General features: G+C 37.9%; 1 protein-coding gene and 1 long non-coding RNA gene across 26 annotated transcripts in view; one reads left to right on the top strand and one right to left on the bottom strand.

The window, feature by feature from the left end:
- NUBPL (NUBP iron-sulfur cluster assembly factor, mitochondrial) overlaps window positions 1-5,796 on the bottom strand; it is a 231,260-nt gene extending 225,464 nt beyond the window's left edge. For 18 of the 24 annotated variants that reach the window (XR_013385972.1, XR_013385971.1, XR_013385966.1 and 15 more), the window contains exons 1-3: window positions 5,635-5,789; window positions 4,933-5,080; window positions 1,247-1,281 (exon numbers count right to left, since the gene is read on the bottom strand). Coding sequence is in view for 13 of the 24 variants with exons in the window: in XM_077908962.1 (XP_077765088.1) it covers window positions 1,247-1,281; window positions 4,933-5,080; window positions 5,635-5,754 (303 nt within the window). In the remaining 11 variants the exon portion in view is untranslated. Of the gene's footprint in view, window positions 1-1,246; window positions 1,282-4,932; window positions 5,081-5,400; window positions 5,550-5,634 lie in introns of those variants that run through there. The other 6 variants (XR_013385973.1, XM_077908976.1, XM_077908971.1 and 3 more) reach the window with 5 other exon arrangements.
- The window catches only part of LOC144320421 (uncharacterized), a 34,100-nt gene continuing 18,040 nt past the window's right edge, over window positions 5,778-21,837 (top strand). Inside the window, exons 1-4 of one of the 2 annotated variants that reach the window (XR_013385976.1) lie at window positions 5,778-5,904; window positions 8,612-8,857; window positions 9,933-10,117; window positions 16,049-16,087. This is a non-coding gene — a long non-coding RNA (uncharacterized LOC144320421). Of the gene's footprint in view, window positions 5,905-8,611; window positions 8,858-9,932; window positions 10,118-11,768; window positions 14,132-16,048; window positions 16,088-21,837 lie in introns of those variants that run through there. The other variant, XR_013385975.1, reaches the window with a different exon arrangement.

Genomic DNA, 21,837 nt, shown 5'->3' with positions numbered 1-21,837 from the left:
TCCAAATTCCCACTGAAACAACAAGGGGAAAAACATTAAATTAAAAATAGGTTGTATTTTTACACACACACAGATTACGGGATTCCACCCTCATGGTTTCTGATTTAGTAGGTTTAGGATGGGCTCAAGATTTTGTATGTCTAACAAGTTCCCAGGTGATGATGATTCTACTGCTCTGAGGACCACATTATAAGAACCACCATGGTAAATAAATAGAGATCACTAAAAGGAACAATTTTTTATTAATTTTAATTAGCATCCTTAGAGATATTTAAATGAATGATACAGCCATTGTTGTTCCAGTATTTGTAAAATAAGAGTTCTAGAAAACTGGAAAAAATACAATCTCTGAATTTAAAAATAAAAATCAGAAGGGCTAAATAACAACTAAAACCCAACAAAGCAGTGTGGAAAATAGTCTAAGACATCTTCCAAAACATACAGCAAAGACAAGGAGATGGAGAACATGAGAGAAAATTTAACAAGCATAAAGTGTTAATATCCATTTAATAGGTTTCTGGAGACAGAAAAACACAACAAGGAAGAAATTTCAAACTTTCATATTGCCTAGTTAATTTCCAAGCAGGTAAAAAATTTTAAAGTCACCAATTGGACACATATTCGTAACATTTTTAAACTTAAAAGAAATAAAGAAAACTCTAAAAGCTTTGAGGGGAAAAACACAGGTTATTACAAAGCAATATGAATCAGACTAGCATCAGACATTTCATTTAGCATGTGAGAATAAAAAGGAATGTTGTTTACAACATTCAGAGATGCAATTATTTTGAACCTGGAATTCTACATTTAGTGAAATCAAAGTCAAATCAAATACGAAGGCAAAATAAAGACATTTTTGGAAATTTAAGAACTAAGATAATTGACTTCCCATCCATATTTATTTCCTACTTCTGCTGTAAGAAATTATCATAGAAGTCCAAAATGGGTTTCAATGAGCTAAAATTAAGGTGTTGGCAGAATTATACATCTTTTGGAAGCACTAAAGAAATCCATTTCCTTGCCTTCTCTACCTTCTAGACACTGCCTGAATTCTTTGACTCCTTCCATTTTCATCATTATCATTAAATGTAATCAGTACTTATGGCAGACTTTTTAGTTCCTTAAAGAAATGCAAGTGACTAGAGCTACAATATATAGCCTCTGACAGAGTAAATGAAAAATATGCTCTATCATTTCTTTAAAAAACATTTTAATCAGGTAATAATTGTTATTAATAAACACCTACCGAATCATTCGCTGCTAGTCCAAGTGCAAGGTTCACTGTAAGAAACAAAAGGTAATTAAATTTAGTAACTAAAAAAAAAAAATTTAGTAACTTTCCTTCTACTAAAATTCAGTTTGCCTTTTAATATTTTCAAGGTAATAACCAAAGCACAGAAATTTTTAATATCTCTCCTTTACTTGTAAAAAACAAAAACATGGAGAGAATACAGAAAGTAAAAAAGATAGTAATATTCCAACTAAGCAATACATTCCTGCCCTATAATTAACATTTTAAATAATTCATTTTTATAATCTTTTACATTTTATTTAAATAATCTACTTAGTTAAAAAAAAAAAAAATGTTACGGGCAGCCTCGGTGGCACTGCGGTTTAGCGCTGCCTGCAGCCCGGGGTGTGATCCTGGAGACCCAGGATTGAGTCCCACGTCAGGCTCCCTGCGAGGAGCCTGTTTCTCCCTCTGCCTGTGTCTCTGCCTCTCTCTCTCTGTGTCTCTCATGAATAAATAAAATCTTTTAAAAAATAAAAATATAAATAAACAAACAAATAAATAAATAAAATGTTATGATATATACAGTTCAATTATTTTCAAAAACATTCTGCAGAAAAAGTATATACCTTTTAATAAATACAAATGTGTATGATCTTCTTGCCTTTTAAGAATAAATGCTGATAATGCAGGAATTTCAAATACCTAATTCACAAATATCCCCATATGAAAGACTGGACCACTGTGCAGAGGAAAAGGAAGAGAGTCAAAGGTAAGGCAGTTCCTTTAACTCCTTTAACATGTTTACATGGGTAAACATGTTCCCAAAACTGTCAATTGCAAATGAATCCTAAAGAAGTAGTCCCAAAACCACCTTTAGCCCAGCAACAGAGATATGCTACATCTGAGATGAAGAAAGGTCCAAAGGTAACAAATTTCCAAGACTGATAAATAGACTCTCATACTGTGAATCACATTTCTTTAATAGAACAATGTTATAAATGATGCTGAGATGGTTTCCTTTAAAGTAGTTAAGAGCATAAATTTTCAAGGCAGACCTGGTTCAAATTCTAGTTCTGCCACCTTCTATTACATAACCTTGAGTAGGATATTTTACCCCTAAATCTATTTTCCTCCTCTATAAAATGAGGATAATTCCTATTTCATAACGGTTTTGAGAATTAAATGAAATACATAAAATACTTAGCCTAGGATATGGTACTTGACAAATTAATTTTTATAAATTATAAAATAATGCTGAATTTCAGGTACATCATAGGTTAAACAGTCTAACTGTTAAACAGAAACTTTTAGAGAAAAAAAAAAAGGAAACTTTTAGAGAATACTTCATTTCATTGTCAGAGTCTTCTCAGTTTACACAATGGAATCACAAAGCATGTTTGTATTAACCATGTATCATCATTCTAACTGAAAATATCTCTAGTACGCATATTCAAATGGGAAGAATTTTGAGATAGTTCAGAACAAAAAAAAAAAATATATATATATATATATATATATATATATATATATATATATATAACACACACACATATGGGAAAGAAATATTTCTAAGGCTTATGTATACAGATAGAACTGTTAGAAAAAAGTAAAGGTCAATTGTTTTGGACAGATGGTATAATGCTAACAAATAAAAAAAGAAACAAGGCAGGGGCATTTGCAGAAACATCTACTATGTGTCACAACTGTATATTTTCTCATATATTTTCCTATTTAAATGCTGCCACATTCCATGGCAATAGATGATCTGCTAAACAAAAACAATGTTTTAAACAAGCATTAGCCTACAGATTCAACAAATTATATTGCATAAAATTCAAGTAACTTCAGGATAGCATCATGAAAATACTTTTATCTTTAACCAGTTCCAGTAATCACAGAGCATGCAAAGGAATTCACATTACTGAAAACAAATAAATGTACTCTGAATTTTCAAAAAACAAGAAGAGGTGGATTCTAGAACCAAAGACTAAAAGCTTCTAAATTTTACAAAATATTAAACAGATGGATTATAGCCCCTTAAGAAAGAAAGTAAAAATGGTTGCATATAGCATTAATTCATTAGAAACAATCACTAATCATTTTTTAATAATAATATAGTATCTGTTGGGACAACTGGGTGGCTCCGCAGTTGAGCATCTGCTTTCAGCTCAGGGTGTGATCCCAGAGTCCTGGGATCGAGTCCTGCATCGGGCTCCCTGCATGGAGCCTGCTTCCTCCCTCTGCCTGTGTCTCTGCCTCTCTCTCTGTATCTCTCATGAATAAATAAATAAAATCTTTCAATAATAATAATAATATAGTATCAAGTAGTAATAACATTAGAGGTCTATTATAACTATAATATTTGGTAAATCTTATTTTCTGTAAAATATCTGAAAAACTCTTCCACAATTACCTTCAGGTCAAAGTGAGAAAAAAATTGAGCCAATAAACTATATAGTTGGATTTGTAGTTGATTGTACAACCATAAAACTGCTATACTGGGAAATTACTAAAAATAGCTTTAAACAAACACAAGATCTTTAGTCACAGAACTCTGTACTAGCCCTTATTTCAAAATGTCATTGATTTCAGTGGAAGTGAAGAATTTCATGGCACGTATATCTCCCAACTTTAATAGTCTGAAAAATATTTTTAATTTAAAATATCTTGTCAGAAAAAAAATAAATAAAATAAAATACCTTGTCAGTCTAGAACTACACCAAATCAACAACTAAATATGGTAAAGATAGTCATTTTTTTAAAATCATGTGCAAACGATAAACGGGATAGAGATCTGAATTAGCAGTCATTCCTATTGAAATGACTGAATGTTAAATAACAAGGCAGCAATAAGATGACTCCAAGGGTGCCTGGGTGGTGCAGTCAGTTAAGCACCCAACACTTGATTTTGGCTCAGGTTGGGATCTCAGGGTTGAGATCCAGCCCTGAGTTGGGCTCTGCACTCAGTGTGGAGTCTACTTGAGATTCTCTCCCTCTCCTCTGCCCCTCTAAATCATGCTCTCTGTCTCTCTCTAAAATAAACATATCTTTTTTTTAAGTGTTTTATTACTCCCAATTAATAATACAAGTTACTTCTGTTGTGCAAGATCGGAACAAGGGAAGCCATTACCCTTTTACATAATTACACTGGAACCATCTTCCTAGAAATAAAAAATTTCTGGGGCACGTGAGTAGCCGCCGGTTAAGCAGCCAGCTCTCGATTTGGGCTTGGGTCATGATCTTGCGGTTCTGGGATAGAACGCAGGATCCGGCTCCACGCCCAGCAGGCAACCTGCTTAAGGGTACTCTCTGTCCTTCCCCCCTGCCCCCTCCCTGCCTGTGTTCCTCTTTGTTTAATTTACATGCCCACCCTATGAAAAACCTTATCATCATTACCATTTTACAGTTAAGTAAACTGAAGATCTGATGGGCAATGTGACCACCTTTTCCTCAGTTAAGGGGTCGAAGACCTGGGCCATCTGTACCTAGTTTTGTTGTTTTTTTTTTTTTTTTTTTTTTTTTTTTGTACCTAGTTTTTTTGAACTGTAAATCTAAGCTCCTCATCACTACTAACTCCTGATACCACGGAATCAGCGATTGGGAATTTCACAAATAACTCTAAAAATCAAAACTATCCTTTTAATGCTGTGCACTTGCCAGTTGGCATAAATTCCTGAGATCAGAATATCCTATAATACCTGCTGTAGTAGACTTTCCAACTCCACCTTTTCCAGAGGCCACAACTATAACTTGCTTTACACCTTCTATTGGTTTCTGCTTTGGAAGTCCTCGGGACATGATTTGTGCTCTTCTTTGTTTTAGGGCCTCACTGTCAGCTCCAGACAACTTAAAAAAAAAAAAAAAAGTTTTAAAATAAGCCATCACTATTAGCATGCTGTTAAAGTAAAATATCAGAGTCTTGAAAAGGGCTTGCTTTTCTAGGCTAATGCTGCTGATCTCCATTAGGTAGGTCTTTCGTGCTATCTTCTTACTGCTATTGATCACAGTCGTGGAAATACACTGTTTAAGTTGAAATTTATCTGCCAGGACGTTAAAAAAAAAAAACGCAAAGTAAATAAACTGCCTCTTTACGGAGTTAAATCCTCCACGTGTTTCCTTCTCTTTAACCCATTTTCTAAATAGAGAAAGCAATGCACAAGTCTCACATGCACGTTCTAGGCATCCGTCCTGTCCCGCCACGCCCCGGCCTGGTCCTATGGGGGCCTGCTTGGAAAGTGGAGACGTCCAGACAACTGGGGTCTCACTTTGCCGCCGGCTGGCGGGGGCCCGTTAAGGTCTGCGGCGAGCGCTCGCCAGGGGGTTTTGCCTGCGCACCTGCGGCCCTGCCGCCCTCGCATCTCCGTCCCCCCCGCCTCCCCCCGGCCTGCAGCTCCACGAACCTGGCGCCCACAAACCAACACTCGGCTTCCCCCAAGCGGGACGCCGGCCCCGCCACCACCCCGAAGCGTTACCCCACCAAAAAGCAGCAAACGCTGCCAACACCCCATAGCGCGGAGCATAGCTTGAAGCCCAGCCCGGAAGCCGTCGCGGCCGGCGCGGGGTGATGACGTCACGTAGTAACGCTTGGCTTCCTCTCCCTAGAGACCAGCCGCCTCGCGTTTCCTCAGCCCGGGAGCCCGACTTGTTCGTGCAGTGTCGTTCGTAGCCAGGTACAGAGCTTTTACAAAGTTTAACCAAATGTTTGTGAAGCGTTTTCCACATACCTCATCTGTTTAGTCCTCGCAGAAATCCTCGAGTAGGTAGATAGGGGACTCTTAACAGTATTCTCTTTTCAGTATTAAGAGACTTGACTCAACTGGAAAGAAGTAGGAAATTGTAGAACTTGAAAATGACTCCAGGTGTTCGCATTGCGAAGAATACGGTATCTTAACTAGTCTCCGTGTTAAGGATTTTACTTTTTTTTTTTTTTTTTTTTACCCCCGGCGTGATCCACAATAATAGTATGTATTGATATTTACTGCTGTGTTGCTTACAGTTCCCTGAAAGAAAAGTCAGGTGCTTTGCTGGGCTCGAAAAAGTTTAGCTAAATAAGAAAGCAGGTCTAAAGAAGCAAGTTTCGCTCAAGAAGAAAGTTAAGTGAGACAAAGCTTGAGGAAGAAGGTGGAATTTATTTTGGTGTGAGGAATGAAGTATTCCTAGATCCAAAGTGGATGAGAGCGAGGGAAGTAGCTGTGAAAGAAGACGCTAGAAGGCTGATAAAGAAACCCTGACCCAGCAAAAGAATCAATTAGGGTGCAGGTTGGCTTACTCTCACGTATTCCTTATGATATTTTCTGTAGAGAATTTGTTGTATAATCATTCAGTTTATTTTGCTCTAATCTGGTCTTTAATTTTCCTGGCTTTACTACAGGCATAACATCTCAATCTCAAACAACTATTGTAAGGATTAGATTTTTACCAACAAGTACATTGAATTAATTTTTTTAAAGATGTATTTATTTATTCATAATAGACACAGAGAGAGAGAGAGAGGCAGAGACACAGGAGGAGGGAGAAGCAGGCTCCATGCAGGGAGCCCGACGCGGGACTCGATCCGGAGACTCCAGGATCGCGCCCTGGGCCAAAGGCAGGCGCTAAACCGCTGAGCTACCCAGGGATCCCTAGTACATTGAATTAAATAAGCTCTGGGAAAAAATCCAGTTCTTTGCTTTTTCTCCCCCAATCTCACATTATTACTTCCTTTGCCTTATCACTTTCTTATTTTGCAATATGTTTTCTCAGTTAATTTTATCAATTTTATCTGCTCAATTTTTATAAATCATAAGCCAAAAGAATAGGGATAAGGAGAATGGCTATCAGAATAATCCATTCACTAAACAAGAAATGCTGAGTATTTGTTTGTGTTCAGGTAGCTTTTCAAATTATTCTAGACTTATGACTTATGAAGATATATTCATTTAACAAATATTTGCTGACCAACTACAATACACCAAGCAATGTGCTAATCATGGGGTTTTCAACACCCTATGGTGTTATGGTCACCCAATGGTCTGATAATAGGGATTATCAGATATAATCCCTCCACTCAAGAACTTTACCAAGTGTGAGAGACAGAATAATAATTCAACATGGTGTAATAAGTATAGGAAGAAAGCACTGAGAAATAGAGAATTACAAAGAAAGGGCACCTTAATTCATTCAAGAAGGCTTCTGGATAGGGTAACATCTAAGCTGAATCCTGAGTGTGGGTAATGTGTAGGCATCAGCTCTGAGAATAGCTAGAGGATTGTACAGAGATAAGAAATGAACTGGTAAGAATTTCAAATAATCTTCATGGCTTGCAGACAGAGTGTGAGGTGCAGGTCTCAGAGAGATGAGGATGGAAGATGGCAAAGATGGGAAGGGTGTGTAGATCATAAAAGACTTTATATATCACTCAAAGGAATTTGGACTTTCTCCTAAGGGAACCACAGAAGGTTTAAAGTGATAAAATAATGTAATTAGATTTATATTTTAGAAATACTACTGAATACCAGGTTTAAAAAAAGGGTTGTGAGAGGTGTGACCAGCGTTAGGGAGATAGGTTACTGTAATAATCCAAGAGACATGTTTGCTTATAAAATAGATAATACCTACTTGTAGGGATGTTGCAAGGTTAAATTTAAAATAATGCATGTAGAAAATCAATTAATAAAGCATGTAGAATACCTATCGCAAAGTACATATTCGCAATAAATGTTAGCTATTGTAATGATATTGGTTATGTAAAGGTTTATGATATGGGCAATGAGATAAATGGTACTGACATCCTCTGAGAGAGAAAGTAAAGGAAGGAACAAGTAATATCAATGTTTGTAGAATGGATAAATCATTAATTTGATTTACCTTTCAGAATAGGATATCAGCAGAATAGAAAAGATGTCCATTATTTCTTTTTTTTTTTAATTTTTTTATTTATTTACTTATGATAGTCACAGAGAAAGAGAGAGGCAGAGACACAGGCAGAGGGAGAAGCAGGCTCCATGCACCGGGAGCCCGATATGGGATTCGATCCTGGGTCTCCAGGATCGGGCCCTGGGCCAAAGGCAGGCGCCAAACCGCTGCGCCACCCAGGGATCCCGATGTCCATTATTTCTTACTACTGCTACACACACACACACAAACACACACACACACACACACACACACCTCCTTCTCAAAAGAATATTCTCCCTTAGCTCCTAAGAATTTCTAAGCCATTTGGCCCTATCCCCTTGTTGGGTTAAAGATGGACACACAAACAAAATTGGACCAATTAGATTCTTTCTCCAGAAAACTTTTTTTTTTATCCAGAAAACTTTTAAAACAAGAGATGTTAATCCTAATTTGCATTGGAACTGATAAGACTGAAGTGACTAATTTCTTCTTTGTGCACAGAGAAGTGGAAAAAGATAATGCCAAGAGAGAAAAATAAAGCAGACCATCAGAAATTGTGTGTGCAGAGATGGAGGGGAGAACGACTACACTGATTCATAATAGCTTTCCAATTCCTGGTTCTAATCCATAGTGAGGTTGAGCTATACTTCCTATTCGTAGATCCATGAGATGTACCTGCAGCCATCCAATAAATTCTCTGTGTGCCTTGGCCTAGTTTGGATGTGATTTTGTGTACCTAAAAGTATGGTAAGATATGTTTTATAATTATCAAGACATTCCCCCCTATAATTTCCTTGTACCTTATATATCCTTTCACCATTTTAATAAACTGTGTGGCATTATTTTATGATACCTAAAAATGTTAAAGAAAATAGATTGTTTTCTTGGTTTTGAATTTTGAAAATCAGGACTTTTAAGGAGAATGGGGACAGCTCTGGCAAAGACAATACATTTGGGAGAACTACATGATATAAAAACATGGTTTCTCACCTATATAAGTTAGGATTACATTTGGCTGCAAGTAGCAGAAAACTCTATCATTGTTTTAAATAGGTAGGAATATATTAGTCTCATATGAAAAGTTCACAGGCAGACTCTTCAGGTCTGATGCAGGGGCTCCATTGTGTTATTATGTCCCAGATTCATTCTTTTGGTTCCATCATCTTGTTGTCCTTATTTTGCTCCAAGATGGTAGCTGCACCTCCAGGCATCAAGGCTATGTTCCATACAGGAAAAGAGGAGAATAACAAAGATAAAAAGCTTTCTCTGGTGTTTGTCCCTGTTTTGGAGGGAGGTGGGGAAAGGGAGAGAGAGAAGCCACATACACAACAGATTGCCTAGAACCAGGTCACATGACCACCCCTAAAAGCAAGAGAAGCTGAGAAATAAAGCATTTACATATCCTTAACCTATAGATTAGTGGAAAGCAATGAAAAAATTATTGGAAATGGATATTGAATAAGCCAACTCAATACCTAGAAAGACTATATAAAATTTTGTGGAATTATGGGGAATCAAGAGAGAAGAAAAATGAGAACTTAGATATTCACAAGTCCTTAAGCCAGATATTGGTAATTGGATAGCCCAAGAACATTCTTAACCCCCAATTTCCTTGCAGCATTCAACTATAAAGGATTAAAGTCCGAATACTTACTTTTCTAGTCTCACTTGCTAATTCTAGACATAGATCTTGGCATGTATGGTATGGTTCCGGACAATGTGGTGTAAGAGAAATTTCCTGGGGAAGGCTTCTGAGAAAGCTTTTGTTTTTCTGATAAAATAGAGCCTAATTGATACTACTCCTTTTCCCCCATCTTAACAGTGGATATGACACCTGGAGTTGTGGCAATCAATTGTGTGAACATGAGAAGCACAATGGTGACAGATACAATGACAAAAGCCAACAGTAAGGGTAATGAAGTAGAAATATATCAGGAAGATGAATTCTTGGTTATAGAGTTAAGCTGCTATGCCAGTACTGACCTGCATCTCCATTTCTCTTGTTGGGTGAGATAATTAATTGTTTTAACCACTGTTAATTAGGATTTTTGTTATTTGAAGTTAAAATAATCAGTACCTATTACAGCTCCAAAGAAAGAACCAGATATACTGTGACTATGTCTCTCCAATTGAATCCCAGTAAAGAGGGGGAATATCAGAGCCCCAAATCAGTGTAAGGGATGTAATAACAACAGAATCAATGTCCCCACTATCAATGTAGTGTCAGGACCACAGAATAAAAACAGTTGAGTATCGTGTGTAGGCAGACAGGCTAAGAGAGTTCCTGCAAGGAACCACAAGAGTGGCTAAGAGAAAAAGCTGATCTTTAAGAAACCTTAAGGTCAAGAATAAAGGAAGACTTGGCAACAACGTGCATGGTTAAGTATGTGGAATCTCATTCAATGCTGGTATAAACAGATAAAGACCTTCCGGATTAAATGTCACATCACCATGCAGACATCTGGACACTACATACACACAATACTGGTTTCTACCACCCCAAGAGAAATTAATAAATAAGTACTATTCAAAACAAACAGGATTCTTTTGAATGTCTCCTATAAATAGGGGAATACTTTGTATTATTGTCTCGGAAGCATATATTTGTATCTGCTAGATTCCCACCCCTCCCCCCAAAAGAAGATCCTCAGGTGACCATGGGCTTGCTGAGAGTTCAGATTCCTACACAGAGGCAGAGCCTGCCTCATCCCCATCCATAAGCTTAACTTATCAGCTGAGAACATGCTTCATTCCTTTGTTCAATTCACGAAGGAATAAGAAGGTATGGACAGTTTCCTGTCTCTGTTAATATATTAACTAAAGCTTAGAACTAGTGCCAGTTCCTTCAGTTTAAGGTTATTGTCCCCAAATGAACCTTTTATCCTGCCCACAAGGCTTGCTGAAATGAAAATCTCACCCTATCAATGGACTTGTCTAAATGACAGCCCCATTAATTGACCCTCTTGTCCTATGGTACAATTTGTTTCCAAATATCTCTGCTCATAACTAAACATGACACTGTCTCTTACCAATATCTAATACAAATTTTCACATTAAGCTATAAAGTATTTCTGGCTTAGGTAAATAGTTTCTCATTGAATCAGTCTCTCTGTAGGAAACCTAGTCTAAGAAGTTTTCTCATATCAAAGGCTTTCAGTACCTTCGCTCATGTAAACTAAGGTGCTATCAAAGAAAGTCCCCATTCTTCTTTTTAAAAATTATATAAGGCAAGTGTATGTATATTCTCAGACTAGATAGGCTTCTGAGAATAGGCCTCCCACTGACCAAAAATTCACCTCTAGAATGAGACAGGATGGGTTTCTAAATGCCAGTATTCAGAGCTGGATAAATCATGGGTGATTTGACATTTGAATTTCTGATTTATGAGATTGAACTGAATCCGTGGACAAAGGTCACAGGGCTCGAGTTATAGCTGAATTTAGTCTCTATTTATTGTTTAAGGCTTCAAAGAAGATCCTATCCTGAATTAGAAGCCACACAAGCAGAATTTAGAAAAAGTATTGTCACCCAAGGCAAATACTTGCTACACATACAGGGCCTCAGTATTCTCATAATTTTGCTTTTTTATTTCATTTTCTCCAAGTACCAAACCTGTATTCATTAAGCCAAGTCTTCCTACCCTTCAATTCTATTCTAGATATTAGAAGACTTAAGTCTCTACAAGACTGTGCTAACACCTTACTTCATTCTGTATTCAGAAGAGAATTTTCCTGTGCACTTTAGAGAACACACCAAGGACAATGACAAAGCAGAGCCCCATCAAGATACCAAACCTTCGCATCAGCTAATTTGAAGTTCTATTTTCTTCAGGGAAAAAGAGATAATATAGATTTTTGTCTGTTATACACTGCTACCAAAATGTGAGGATGTCCTCTATAGTCATGTGGCTTACATAATAATACCTTAGTCTACTTGGTGTTCTGATACCAAATCTTGTCAATTCATTTATTAACCTTTTCTATTTAGGATGTATTAACCATATTTACAGGTATTATACATGATATGTTATAAACGTTGCAGGCAAAAATTGTGTTCAATCCATTTATAAAAGTTAAGAGCTCCTACCAAACCACTATAATCTCTCAAAATACATCTGTGTGCTGATTTAGAGCCATAAAGTGGAAATAACATCATTAAGGGTAATAATATCAATTTGATCTAGGATTGACTGGCAGACTTCAAAGTCTGAAATATATCTTTGTCCAGCCTGCTACACAGCAATTAGGCTCCCTAAAGTGCTCTAATTCATACCAAACAACATTTTAAGCAGTATTTGGGTCCATTTTCCACTGCATCCTAAATAAAATAGGATTTTCCCAGGGACCCCTGGGTGGCTCAGTCAGTTAAGCATCTGACTCTTGATTTCAGCTCAGGTCATGATCTCAGGGTCAATATATTGACCCTGCATCAGACTGTGTCAGCATGGATCTGCTTGAGATTCTCTCTCACTCTCTCTCTCTTCCTCCACCCCTCCCCCTGCTCAAGTGTGGCTCTCTCTCTCTCTCAAATAAATAAAATCTTTTGTAAAAAAAAAAAAATTAAAAATAGGGTTTTCCTGACCACCAATGATTGAGGCTAATGAACTTATTTTCAATCCTATTAGAGGCGATCTACTAACCATAACTCAGCACCATTGAAGTGATAATCACTAATTGCTTCCATCTCAGCTTTTCCAGTCTTTGCTACTCTTTAAAACAGATAAAAATATTTTTGCATAGAAAATATTCATTTGGGGCATAATTATTCTGAGTAGTTTAAAAACTGGTATTTTGATTTGATTAGGAATACAAAGAGCTCTTTTAATTACCAGAAGAAGTTTTGTCAATTACTCAAAGAGTTTATTATATTAATGCCACATTGAATCTCTTTTGCAAATTTCTAATCATGTGCAATAATTACAGTTTTATTTAACCAAGGTTATTTATGTGAAAGAACATGCTGGCAAGGTGCTGTTGAGAATGACATTTTTAATAGGTATCAGTTATCAGTATAACAAAATAGACACCATTTTGATGCAGTACACTGTTTGCTGATGAAATATATATATATATATTTAAAATTCTATATTTCTATATTTCTATAATGCTTTTCCGAAGTACAACTATTTGCCAGTTTTCCAGGGTCCACTTTCCAGTTTTCTAGAGCTATCTTATATTTGACAATACTGGACAAAGAGCAGAATAGTGGAAGAAAATAGTGTGCTTAGTAGTTGATGCTTATTAGTTTGTGATGCTGTATAGTTAAAAGGAAATTCTATTAAGCCCACCCCACCAATCCCTTCTGTATTATAGAATTAATTGAGAATGTTTTCTTAGTGGGTTCCCCTCTCTTTGTAGGTTATGAATCACATTAATCAGTTTTTTCCGAACAGACTCTAAAATGGCCCAAGATTATCTTTGTCTCTTGGTATTCATCCCCTTTATAAATCTGCTCCCTTTAAGTGTGACCAGGACCCATAAATAGGTTCTAACCAATAGAATACAACAACAGTGCTAGAATGTCACTTCTGTGATTACAATATGTAAGATTGTAACTTCTGGCTTTCTAGGAAACTTCCTAGCTGGCTTTGACAATGCAAGCTTGCCATGGTATGAACTGCTTATGGAAAAGGCCATGTGGCATGCAACAGGTGACAGCAAAGAACTGAGGTCCTCAGTCCAAAAGCCTGCAAGGAACTGAATTTTGCCAACAACCATATTAGATTGGAAGTAGATCCTTCCCAAGGTAGCTTTCAAATGAGACTCCAGCCCTGGATGACCCCTTAATAAGTATGTGTTCTTTGGGGCACCTTGATGGCACAATTGGTTAAATATCCAACTCTTGATTTTGACTCAGGTTGATTTCAGGGATGTGAGATGGAGCCCCACATCAGGCTTCATGCTTAGCTTGGAGTCTGAGATTCTCTCTCTCCTCCTCTCCCTTTGCACCTCCTCCCTCCCCATGTTCTTTCTCTCACTCTCACTCTCAAATAAATAAATCTTTTTTTCTTTAAAAAGCGTATTAAGTTACCAAGTTCTGGTAATTGGTTATGCAGCAATAGATAACTAATACTCAGTAACCCAGATTTTAGTAATAATATAGTCAAGGTAAAGGTTCTCGTATGGAATTTTTTTTAATTACAGAGATATAATTGATGTGTAATGGCAATCTTTTTTGCCATATAAAAATATGCATATTTTGTTAAGAAATTTTGAACCTATGTTGATAATTTTAAGTGTTATTACTTGAGTATTAATTGTTATATTAACAAACTACATAGAGTAATGTTTTAATATGAGATACTGGAGAATAGACACATGGAGGTAGTAAAATGAAAACGATCTTTGCTTCATAAATCAAGTTCTGTTTTTCTTAGTAACAACTGAACCCACCTTTTTTTTAAAGCAGGCTTCATGCCCACCGTGGGGCTTGAATTCATGATTCTGAGATCAAGAGTCCCATGTTCTATGTACTGAGCCAGCCAGGTGCCCCTTGAATCCACTTTTGGTAACAACTGAATTTACTTTATAATGAAAGAAAAACGCTGTCTAGCATTACAGTTCTACTTTTTTGCTCTTCTCTCATGAGCAAATACTTTCCCTTCAGCTATGTAAGAAATTAGAGTTGCAACTTCATTATCTACATTAGCAGATCATCATCATTCTTAAATAATTGCACTAATCTGGATACAAGTATAAAGAAAGCAATTTTTGTACTTAATATTTAAATAAAAAGTAATACAAACAAGAATTTTCCAATGATACTCTAAATAACAGCTCACTGCAAAAATGTAAATCAGCCCAGTTGATGAAAGATGATTCAGTATCTTTGAAGCATTTAATCCTATTGCACATATATCATTATAGTTAGTTATCTACACCCCAGGAAAAATATAATAATGCCCATTAGAATCTTTGGAGACAAGCCAAGTCAATACTGCAGAGAATTATGCAGAATTTATCCCTAAAATACTTTCATAGAATATTTCTCCATTGAGCCATATCTGTACAATTATTATTATTTACTGAATCTTATATCTGGAAGATTTTCAAAGCATTTTCACACATTATCCTTTCAGGTTTCACAACTGCCATGAAGTTGTCAGGGAAGTTATTAGTCCCATTTCTAGACAAGAAAATAAAATACTGGAGATGTTAGTATATTTGTTTTAGGATAAATGGTTGAAAACAAAATGGAAATACAGGTCTCTCATTACCTTTACAGGAATATTGTTTAAAAAAAAAAAAAACAGTATTCCATTTGGACCAGCTATCACAAAAGAAGCACTTGGGTAAAATAGCACCACCTCTGTACAAAGAAATCTAGATACCTACTTGACTAATTCAGTAGGCATTTCCACCTCTAAGCTTCTCATACAAATTTGGGCTTCACTAGCTTTAGTTTAAAGTAATTTATTTCAGAGGCCCATAAACATATTTAATGGCCTTCTCTTGAACTGCACTGAAATCATATTTTAATTTATAAGGTATTCAAATTTTCATTAAAATATCATTCATGTCCCATTTGTAATAGTTTATAATCCTTTGCTGTTCATAATTTTATCATTCCTTGAAATTCTTTTTCAAACCCTACTTCTTCTATTAAGCCTTCTCTGATAATTTCATCAAATATTAATCTTCACCTTCCTTAACAGTTGTTAACATTTTGTTTAATAGACCGTGTATTTAAGGTGAAATTTTATTGCTTTCATGTTATACATTTAAGTTATTAGCAAAGCTAGCCTATTTCAGGTCTCTCTTATACAAACTGCTCTCAATTACAATCTTACATTGCCATAACACCACCATGTTTATTTAAAATGAGGCACAATATTACTTCTATGTACATCCATACCACTTTATGCTAAATTCTATCCAATTTGGAACATTATTACATATTGCCTTTTACTGTTTTCTAATTGTGTCTTCTCTTACACAGGACTGTATGGTATTTGAGGACCAGAGCTATATCATAATGGTAATTTAAATCCTCTATACATAGCCTAGTGCCAGGCACATGGTAGAGGCTTGGGAGTTACTGATTTGTTAGCTATTATCACAGCAATACATGGTGGAAATACCAGTGGAGTAGAGAGGTTGAAAAAGCCTGAAATATTGTCAGAACTCTGCTACTAACTAGCCCTCTGATGTTGGATAAATTATTTAACTCTATTTCTCCACATATGACATGAAGAGATTAAACTAAACAATCCATAGATTTCTTTTCCAAGCTTATACTGAAGAGAACAAGGTTGTGTAACTTCACTTTTCCTAAAATAATTTTGAGAAATTCAAGGCAAAATAGTTTAGAGATGCTGCAGACCAGAAAAGCACAAAATTTATTGCCTTCCTTAAATAGGACATAAATCAAAGAGTTATATAGAGGTTTTTCACATTTAGAATCACTAGTTCATCTTGGAAGTGGTTTCTATTCTGTTTCTTGGGACCTAGATTTTTTATTTCTCATGCTCCAGAGAGTCTGCAACTCTAATCCCACATTCTGCCAAAGAATTATTGTCCAAAGTTCCTTCTAAGTAAACAATACAAAATGGGAGAAATGGATTATTATAGGCTCTCTTCTGCCCGAGGTCATAGAAGACTGATCAGACCCTATTTCCCTTCTTAACAAAGTATTAAAATATGTCAACCCTATATAAATATCCACTTTCAGAAATATCAAATGTTTCTTCCATCACATCTAAATAATCAAAAGCCCGGTCATAATTCCAATTAACAAGCTGACTCAAGTTTATATGGAGATTCAAAGGACCTAAAATACTCATAACAATCTTGAAAAAGAACAAAATCGGAGGGCTCACACTTCTGACTTTAAGACTTACAATAAACCTACAGTAATCAAAACAGCATAGTAATGGCATGAGGCTCAACAAATAGATTAATCTAAGAGAACAGAGAGGACAGAAATAGATCCATACAGGGTTTTTGTTGTTGTTGTTCTTCAAAAATATTACAAAACATCCAAACAGGTAATGAAGGTCTTTTCAACAGTGTTACTCAAATAACCCCAACTCTCACCCTACCTCACCAAGGTTGATCATAAACCAATTGACTTAGAAGTAATCACAAGTTTCTTAGATGGGCCATAGAATTCAATAGCCATTAAAGAAAAAAATTGAAAAATTAGACTTGATCAAAATTTGAAACTTCTGTTCATCAAAAGATACGGTCTAAAAAAATGAATAGCCAAGGGGTGTCTGAAGGGCATAGTCAGTTAAGCAGCTGACTTTTGATTTTGGCTAAGGTCATGATCTCAAGTTTGTGAGATTGAGCCCTCCATTGGGCTCTGCACTCAGCTCAGAGTCTGCTTGAGATTCTCTCTCTCTCTCCCTCTGCCCCTCCTGCTCCCGCTCTCTCTCTCTCTCTCCCAAATAAATAAATAAATATTATTTTTAAAAATGAATAGCTAAGCCACAGAGTCAGAAGGACTGGTATTTTGAACTGCACTGTCCAATATGGTAGCCATTATCCTATGTAGCTATTTCAGTTAAAATTAATTAAAATTAGGGATGCCTGGGTGGCTCAGCGGTTTAGCATCTGCCTTCAGCCCAGGGCATGATCCTAGAGTCCCAGGATTGAGTCCCATGTCAGGCTCCCTGCATGGAGCCCGCTTCTCCCTCTGCCTGTGTCTCTGCCTTTCTTTCTCTCTGTGTCTCATGAATAAATAGTCTTTTTTAAAAAAGTAATTAAAATTAGGGGTACCAGAGTGGCTCAGTCAGTTAAGCATCTGCCTTTGACTCAGGTCATGATCCCAGGCCTGGATAGAGCCCCAAGTCAGGCTCCCTACTCACTGGGGAGTCTGCTTCTCCGTCTCCCTCTGCCCCCACCATCGCTTATGTGCACTCTATCTCAAATAAATAAAATCTTTTTTAAATTAATTAAAATTAAATACAATTAAAAATACACTTCCTCATTTGCACTAGACACTTTTCACAATAAACATGTTGGATTGTGCAGAAAATTCCATTGAACAGCACTGATCTAGAATACAAAGAAACACCACTAATCACAATAAAAAGACAATCAAATAGAAAATAGACAAAGGTTTGAAAAGATGTTTCATAAAAGTTCAATAAGTACAAAAGTACAATAAGCCAATAAGCACATGAAAAAAGTACTCAACATTATTAATCAATAGGGAAATGGAAATTAAAATTGCAGTGATATATCAGTCACTACATACCCACTGAATGTCAAATTTAAAGGAGTGACAAAATTAAACATTGACGAGGCTGTGGAGTGACTGGAACTTCCTTACATTATTGGTGGAGATTTAAAATGGTATAACCGAGGAGGGGCAAGACAGCGGAAGAGTAGGGTCCCCACATCACCTATCCCCACCAAATTACCTAGATAACCTTCAAATTATCCTGAAAATCTACGAATTCGCCTGAGATTTAAAGAGAGAACAGCTGGAATGCTACAGTGAGAAGAGTTCACGCTTCTATCAAGGTAGGAAGATGGGGAAAAAAAGAATTAAAGAAACAAAAGGCATCCAAGGGGGAGGGGCCCCGCGAGGAGCCGGGCTGAGGCCGGGGCGAGTGTCCCCAGGACAGGAGAGCCCCGTCCCGGAGAAGCAGGAGCTGCACCGACCTTCCCGGGTGGAAAGGCCTCGCAGGGAGTTGGAGCAGGACCCAGGAGGGCGGGGGTGACCTCGGGCTCCCGGGGACACTAACACACCTGCGCTCCGGGAGATGCGCCGAGCTCCCTAAGGGCTGCAGCGCGCACGGCGGGACCCGGAGCAGCTCGGAGGGCTCGGGGGCGGCTCCGCGGAGGGGGCTGCGGGGCGGGAGCAGCTCGGGGGGCTCGGGGGCGGCTCCGCGGAGGGGGCTGCGGGGCGGGAGGGAGAATCCAACAGCGCAGGCCCCGGAACACAGGGCGCCTGGACACAGCCCGGGATCCGGCCTCCCCCGGGGACAGGCAGAGGCCGGGAGAGCCCAGGACAGCGAGGACGCTCCTGCCCCGAGCTGAGCAGATCAGCGGCCCCGCCCCGGAGCCTCCAGGTCCTGCAGACGGAGAGCTCCGGAGTTACTGCGGGGGCTGACTCCAGGGCTGCAGAGCTGGCCCCGCCACTGCGGTTGTTCCTCCTGGGGCCTCACGGGGTAAACAACCCCCACTGAGCCCTGCACCAGGCAGGGGGCAGAGCAGCTCCCCCAAGTGCTAACACCTGAGAATCAGCACAACAGGCCCCTCCCCCAGAAGACCAGCTAGAAGGACAAGTTCCAGGGGAAGTCACAGGACTTAAAGTACACAGAATCAGAAGATACTCCCCCGTGTTTTTTTGTTTGTTTGTTTTGGTTTTTGGGGGGTTTTGTTTTTGTTTTTTGTTTTGTTTTGTTTTGTTTTTTTGTTTTGCTTTTTGATTTGTTTGCTTCCCCGACCCCCTTTTTTTCCTTTCTTTCTCTTTTTCTTCTCTTTTTTTTCTTCTTTTCTTCCTTTTTTTCTTTTTTCTTTTTCTCTTTTCTTTCCTTCTTTCTCTCCTCTCTTTTTCTCCCTTTCCCAATACAACTTGTCTTTGGCCACTCTGCACTGAGCAAAATGACTAGAAGGAAAACCTCACCTCAAAAGAAAGAATCAGAAACAGTCCTCTCTCCCACAGAGTTACAAAATCTGGATTACAATTCAATGTCAGAAAGCCAATTAAGAAGCACTATTATACAGCTACTGGTGGCTCTAGAAAAAAGCATAAAGGACTCAAGAGACTTCATGACTGCAGAATTTAGATCCAATCAGGCAGAAATTAAAAATCAATTGAATGAGATGCAATCCAAACTAGAAGTCCTAACGACGAGGGTTAACGAGGTGGAAGAACGAGTGAGTGACACAGAAGACAAGTTGATGGCAATGAGAGAAACTGAGGAAAAAAGAGACAAACAATTAAAAGACCATGAAGATAGGGGATCCCTGGGTGGCGCAGCGGTTTAGCGCCTGCCTTTGGCCCAGGGCGCGATCCTGGAGACCCGGGATCAAATCCCACGTCGGGCTCCCGGTGCATGAAGCCTGCTTCTCCCTCTGCCTGTGTCTCTGCCTCTCTCTCTCTCTCTGTGTGACTATCAATAAATAAAGAAAAAAAAAGACCATGAAGATAGATTAAGGGAAATAAATGACAGCCTGAGGAAGAAAAACCTACGTTTACTTGGGGTTCCTGAGGGCGCCGAAAGGGACAGAAGGCCAGAATATGTATTTGAACAAATCATAGCTGAAAACTTCCCTCATCTGGGAGGGAAACAGGCATTCAGATCCAGGAAATAGAGAGATCACCCCCCTAAAATCAATAAAAACCGTTCAATACCTCGACATTTAATAGTGAAGCTTGCAAATTCCAAAGATAAACAGAAGAACCTTAAAGCAGCAAGAAACAAGAAATCCCTGACTTTTATGGGGAGGAGTATTAGGGTAACAGCAGACCTCTCCACAGAGACCTGGCAGGCCAGAAAGGGCTGGCAGGATATATTCAGGGTCCTAAATGAGAAGAACATGCAACCAAGAATACTTTATCCAGCAAGGCTCTCATTCAAAATGGAAGGAGAGATAAAGAGCTTCTGGGACTCTTAAAATTCCCCTTTAAGAAGAAGTTCAGTGGAACAATCCACAAAAACAAGGACTGAATACATATCATGACGACACTAAACTCATACCTTTCAATAGTAACTCTGAACGTTAATGGGCTTAATGACCCCATCAAAAGGCGCAGGGTTTCAGACTGGATAAAAAAAGCAGGACCCATCTATTTGCTGTCTACAAGAGACTCATTTTAGACAGAAGGACACCTACAGCCTGAAAATAAAAGGTTGGAGAACAATTTACCATTCAAATGGTCCTCAAAAGAAAGCAGGGGTAGCCATCCTTATATCAGATAAACTAAAATTTACCCCGAAGACTGTAGTGAGAGATGAAGAGGGACACTATATCATACTTAAAGGATCTATCCAACAAGAGGACTTAACAATCCTCAATATATATGCCCTGAATATGGGAGCTGCCAAATATATCAATCAATTAATAACCAAAGTGAAGAAATACTTAGATAATAATACACTTATACTTGGTAACTTCAATCTAGCTCTTTCTATACTCAATAGGTCTTCTAAGCACAACATCTCCAAAGAAACGAGAGCTTTAAATGATACACTGGACCAGATGGATTTCACAGATATCTACAGAACTTTACATCCAAACTCAACTGAATACACATTCTTCGCAAGTGCACATGGAACTTTCTCCAGAATAGACCACATACTGGGTCACAAATCGGGTCTGAACCGGTACCAAAAGATTGGGATCGTCCCCTGCATATTCTCAGACCATAATGCCTTGAAATTAGAACTAAATCACAACAAGAAGTTTGGAAGGACCTCAAACACATGGAGGTTAAGGACCATCCTGCTAAAAGATGAAAGGGTCAACCAGGAAATTAAGGAAGAATTAAAAAGATTCATGGAAACTAATGAGAATGAAGATACAACCGTTCAAAATCTTTGGGATACAGCAAAAGCAGTCCTAAGGGGGAAATACATTGCAATACAAGCATCCATTCAAAAACTGGAAAGAACTCAAATACAAAAGCTAACCTAACACATAAAGGAGCTAGAGAAAAAACAGCAAATAGATCCTACACCCAGCAGAAGAAGGGAGTTAATAAAGATTCGAGCAGAACTCAACAAAATCGAGACCAGAAGAACTGTGGAACAGATCAACAAAACCAGGAGT

This window comes from Canis aureus, chromosome 9, assembly GCF_053574225.1.
Source record: "Canis aureus isolate CA01 chromosome 9, VMU_Caureus_v.1.0, whole genome shotgun sequence".
Taxonomy (NCBI): domain Eukaryota; kingdom Metazoa; phylum Chordata; class Mammalia; order Carnivora; family Canidae; genus Canis; species Canis aureus.
The sequence above is the reverse complement of the archived record's forward strand: the minus strand, read 5'-3'. Positions and strand labels throughout refer to the sequence as shown.